The sequence below is a fragment of the Penaeus chinensis genome, chromosome 31, assembly GCF_019202785.1.
Source record: "Penaeus chinensis breed Huanghai No. 1 chromosome 31, ASM1920278v2, whole genome shotgun sequence".
Lineage (NCBI taxonomy): Eukaryota > Metazoa > Arthropoda > Malacostraca > Decapoda > Penaeidae > Penaeus > Penaeus chinensis.
This window is the reverse complement of record NC_061849.1, coordinates 21,672,623-21,677,622: the sequence shown is the minus strand read 5'-3', so window position 1 is coordinate 21,677,622 and position 5,000 is coordinate 21,672,623. Positions and strand designations below refer to the sequence as shown.

Genomic DNA, 5,000 nt, shown 5'->3' with positions numbered 1-5,000 from the left:
TAACACGTACAAATATTTTGTTTACCTGTCATAAATATTGACCCGAGACTTAATCTGGCAGGATGGCAGGAACCCTGTTTACCTCGGAGTAACATAGGCAAGCGAGGTATTAATTATGAATGATGTGTGGGAGGAGAAAAGGTGGAGGCGGATGTGGAAGGGAGGGAGGGAGGTGGAAGGGGAAGTGGAAGGGAGGGAGGGAGGTGGATGTGGAAGGGAGGGCGGGAGGTGGTGGAAGATTGAAGAGAGGGAGGGAGGGAGGGAGGGAAGTGGATGTGGAAGGGAGGGAGGGATGTGGTTGAGTGTAGAAAGGAAGGAGAGAAGTATGTGAAGATGGAAGGGAGGAAGGGAGGTGGTGGAAGATTGAAGGGAGGGAGGGAGGTGGAAGTGGAAGGGAAGGAGGGAGGGAGGTGGTTGAAGGTGGAAGGGAGGGAGGAAGGTGATGCCGGGAAGGGTTGGAAAGAGAGGAAAGGGGGGTGGAAGAGAGGGTGGTAAGAATGGGCTGTAAAACGGGGGAATTGCAAGGGGGAGGCGAAGGAGATATTGTGGGGAGGTGAGAGATAACAGGGGGGGGGGGGAGGAGGGAAGAGGGTGTGTGGGCAGAAAAGAGGCTGTAGAAGAGGGCAAGGGAGGGAGAAAGGGAAGGTTAATGGGAAGGGAAGGAGGGGGGGAAGGGGGTAGGAGTCGTAATGAGGAGGGAAAGGGAAGTAATGGGTGGGGGGGGGGGGCGAGGTACATGGGCATAACAAAGCAAAAAAACAAAAACAATCAAACGTCGAATGAAAATAAACAGGATGATCACTTCGTAAGAAAAAGAGAAAATAAAAGAAAACCAAAGCGAAAAACAAACAAACAAAAAATCAAGATAAAACATGGCATGAAAATGACAAGAAAGAAAAAAGAAGAAAAAAAGAAAAGAAAAAAGGAAAAATTATTCTATATTTTGCTCTCTGACTGTTGATGTCATGTCCCGGCTCCTTCAATGACCTGCTATGGACCAGTCCGCTTTAATTGTGTTGACTCTTCACCTGAACTCGGCTTAATTAAGGGCTTATTAAGATAGTTACGTTGCTGTATCCTTTGTCTCGCTTTAAATCCGGCGATGTACTTAAATCCTGCATCCTGACATGATCCGGTTAAAAGACATGAGCGCGTTGGAAAAAGGCTTTGAAGTGACGGCTGATATGTATCTTTTTATCTTTTATTTATTTATTCATCTATTTGTTTATTTATTTTTATGAACGAATTATTTTATTTATATATTTAGATGTTTCTATACTAAAGTATATACAATATCTATTTACACTTAGACGCAGGATAGCACGCACACGCACATCGACACACATACATACACACATTTATCCACATAAACACCCAGCGACGCCACACACACACACACACACACACACACACACATACACACACATACCCACAAACACCCCACCACTCCACACTTAAACAAAAGCAAACACACATCTTCATCCAAAACAACAACAACAAAAACACAGCCACATCTCTCCACATTCCCAGCCAGCCACTCCGCAGGCTCAGACTTATACCCTTCGTACTGAACATCATCTTTACACCAATGTATATATTTACGCTCAGACGATAAATGTAAACAGAACAACAGATGGAGATGCGTGAAGGCTTATCAGGGAAAGAAAGCCAGGCATCCACCTCATAGTTTATTCATGCTTCTCCAGCATTGTCTTAGCATTTTCTGAACAAGGTCACAGCCAAGTCATGCATGGCTGGATGAGCAGAAAATTCAGACTGCATGGGAGGCTCTCCTCTTGACTTGGAATTCTTTTTTACCCTTTTCTTCCTCTTCTTCTTTTCTTCTTAATTTTTATTATCTTTTTTGTAATTTTTCGTCTTTTTTGTACTTTTGGGTTTCTGTTATACATCCATTCCTCTTCCCTTTTCACATTTCGTTTTCGTCTTTGTCTTACCCATTAGATATATATTAATATATATATGTATATATATATATATATATATATATATACATATATACCTGGTAAAAAAGGAAAAAAGTAAAGAATTTAAAGAGATGACACCCCCCCAAGCAAAAAAGAAGAAAAAAAAAAAGAAGAAAAAAAAGTAGAAATAAAAAAGTAACCATTCAAAAGTTAAAAGTAAAAAAAAAAGAAAATAAAGATAAGATAATAATCACCTTCTTCTTAAGGACCTCTCCTACATCAAAAGAAAATGATAATAAAAAATATAAGAAACAAAAAAATATATAAAAAAACGATATCAAAATGTACTTTACCTGCAACTCATAATTTATTCAAAATTTCACCTCTATCCCCCCCCAACTCCCTCCCTCCCCCTCCCCCAAAAAGAGAGGAAAACCCACCATTCAAAAATAAAACGAAATAAAAATAAACAAATAAATGAATAAACTCGAAACATACTCACCTTTTCCCCTATGATCTCATCTCACCCCCCCTAAAAAAAGGGGAGGGAAAAAAGGAAAAAGAAACCCCCACCATTCAAAAAAAAAAAAAAAAAAAAAACGATAAAAAGAACCTTCAAAGGTAAAAAAAAAAAAAAAAATAATAAAAAAAACCTCGAAAAACACTCACATTCTCTCCAAAATCTATCTCACCTCCCCCTCCTCCCCCCCCCAAAAAAAAAGAGGAAAATCCCCATTTGAAAATGAAGAAACAATAAGAAAGAGAAATCCTAACCAAATACTACTACTAAACTCGAAACGCACGCACCTTCTCTCCGTAGTCTCCCTCGTCGGCCAGCGTGGACACGTACTTCCAGCCGAGCGCCCGCACCATCTCCACCATCGCCATCGCCTGGAAGTTGTCGGGAGGAACGACGCGGCTGAAGTACTCGAACCGCGCCTTGTCCGAGAGCTCTGTTGACGTCGAGGCGTAGCTGATCTGCGGGATCTGGGTGGAGGAGGAGGTGGTGGAGGAGGAGGGGGTTGGAGGGGGAGGTGGTTGGAGGGGGAAGTGGTTGGAGGGGGAGGTGGTTGGAGGGGGAGGTGGTGGAGGAGGAGGTGGTTGGAGGGGGAGGTGGTGGAGGAGGAGGTGGTTGGAGGGGGAGGTGGTTGGAGGGGGAGGTGGTGGAGGAGGAGGTGGTGGAGGAGGAGGGGGTTGGAGGGGGAGGTGGTTGGAGGGGGAAGTGGTTGGAGGGGGAGGTGGTTGGAGGGGGAGGTGGTGGAGGAGGAGGTGGTTGGAGGGGGAGGTGGTGGAGGAGGAGGTGGTTGGAGGGGGAGGTGGTTGGAGGGGGAGGTGGTTGGAGGGGGAGGTGGTGGAGTGCGAGAGGGTGGAGGAGGAGGGGGTGGAGGGGGAGGGGGTTAGAGGGGGAGAGGTGGCGGGGGAGGTTCGAGGGCGAAGGGAAGAGTTGCATCCGGATTCGTAGGAGGAACAGGAAGAGGAGGAGGAGGAAGAGGAGGCAGAGGAGGAAGAGGAGGAAGAGGAGGAAGAGGAGGATGGGGGAAGAGAGAGAGAGAGAGAGAGAGAGAGGAGACGGTTAGTGTTTATCAATTGTAATGAATTATAATAATAAAGTAGAAGCTTGTATATCTAAGTCTTGGGAACATGATTATTATGATTGCGATGATGATGGTAGTGTTAATAAGGTTGATATAATTATAATTAGCATTATCATTATTTATTATCATTATCATTATTATTGTTATCATTATCATATTAATACCATTATCACTAGCATTATTATCATTATCACTAGCATTATTATTATTATTGTTATCATTATCATATTATTACCATTATCACTAGCATTATTATCATTATCACTAGCATTATTATCATAATCATTATTATTTTTATCATTGTCATTATCATTGTAATAATTACTAGTAGTATTACTGATATCTTTAATTTATCATTGTCATCATCATTATCAATGGTATTATATATCATTATTAGTATAATCATTATCATGTGGTGATTCCTTAAATATGTTCAATATACTTGAGCACACAGATACAATAAAAAGAAAAAGAAAGAAATATACAAGAGATATACTGATTCACCAATATTGATGTACATTTGGGACCATAAACCATCTCACGAACAGAAAACATCTTTCCGATTCAAAGCTAAAGTTCATGCCCTCCGGACCCCCACCGCACCTCCACCCCCCTCCTCCACCACACCCCCCCTCCCTCCCTCCTCCACCACACCTCCCCCTTTCCATCTTCACGGTATCCTACCCCCCCCCCCTCATCCGTTCCCTCTTACCCCCTCCCCCCTTCACCATGATCCCCCCTTCACCGTGACCCCCCCCTCCTTCACCCCACCCCTTAACTGTATCCTACCCCCTCCCTCCCCCACCCTGGCTAAGCTGTTTACGGCTGGAGGTTAAAACTGCCTTCGAGCTAATCTGTTTTCCAGTAATCAATCTGTATTTAACGGCAAGTTAGGGGCGCGATTAATTGATCACTCACGGCTCAATATGCAGCTGACAATCTCATTATGAATTCTCTGATGGCTAGTTAATTATTGGGAGAAATAGGTTAGGTGTGTGACGATAGGTAAGTTCTGGGCCAAGAGAGTTTTGAGCAGACGAAAGAGAGAGAGAGAGAGAGAGAGAGAGAGAGAGAGAGAGAGAGAGAGAGAGAGAGAGAGAGAGAGAGAGGAGAGAGAGAGAGAGAGAGGAAAGAGAGAGAGAGAGAGAGAGAGAGAGAGAGAGAGAGAGAGAGAGAGAGAGAGAGAGAGAGAGAGAGAGAGAGAGAGAGAGAGAAAGAGAGAGGGAGAGAGAGAGGAAAGAGAGAGAGAAAGAGAAAGGGAGAGAGAGAGAGGACAGAGAAAGAGAGAGAGAGAGAGAGAGAGAGAGAGAGAGAGAGAGAGAGAGAGAGAGAGAGAGAGAGAGAGAGAGAGAGGAGAGAGAGAGGAGGGAAGTGGAGGAAAAAAGGGAAAGAGAGAGAAAATGAGAGCTAGATAGAGAGATAGAAAGAGAGAGAGAGAGAGACTAAAGCAGAGAGTCTCTCTCTTTTCTACATTTTCCTT

At 43.7% G+C, this 5,000-nt stretch overlaps 1 protein-coding gene across 1 annotated transcript in view; it reads right to left on the bottom strand.

Annotated features, from left to right (window-relative positions):
* The window catches only part of LOC125042087 (metabotropic glutamate receptor 8-like), a 193,227-nt gene that overhangs the window by 135,757 nt on the left and 52,470 nt on the right, over positions 1 to 5,000 (bottom strand). Inside the window, exon 5 of the mRNA XM_047637553.1 lies at positions 2,733 to 2,912. Within this exon, the coding sequence (XP_047493509.1) occupies positions 2,733 to 2,912 (180 nt within the window). The remainder of the gene's footprint in view (positions 1 to 2,732; positions 2,913 to 5,000) is intronic.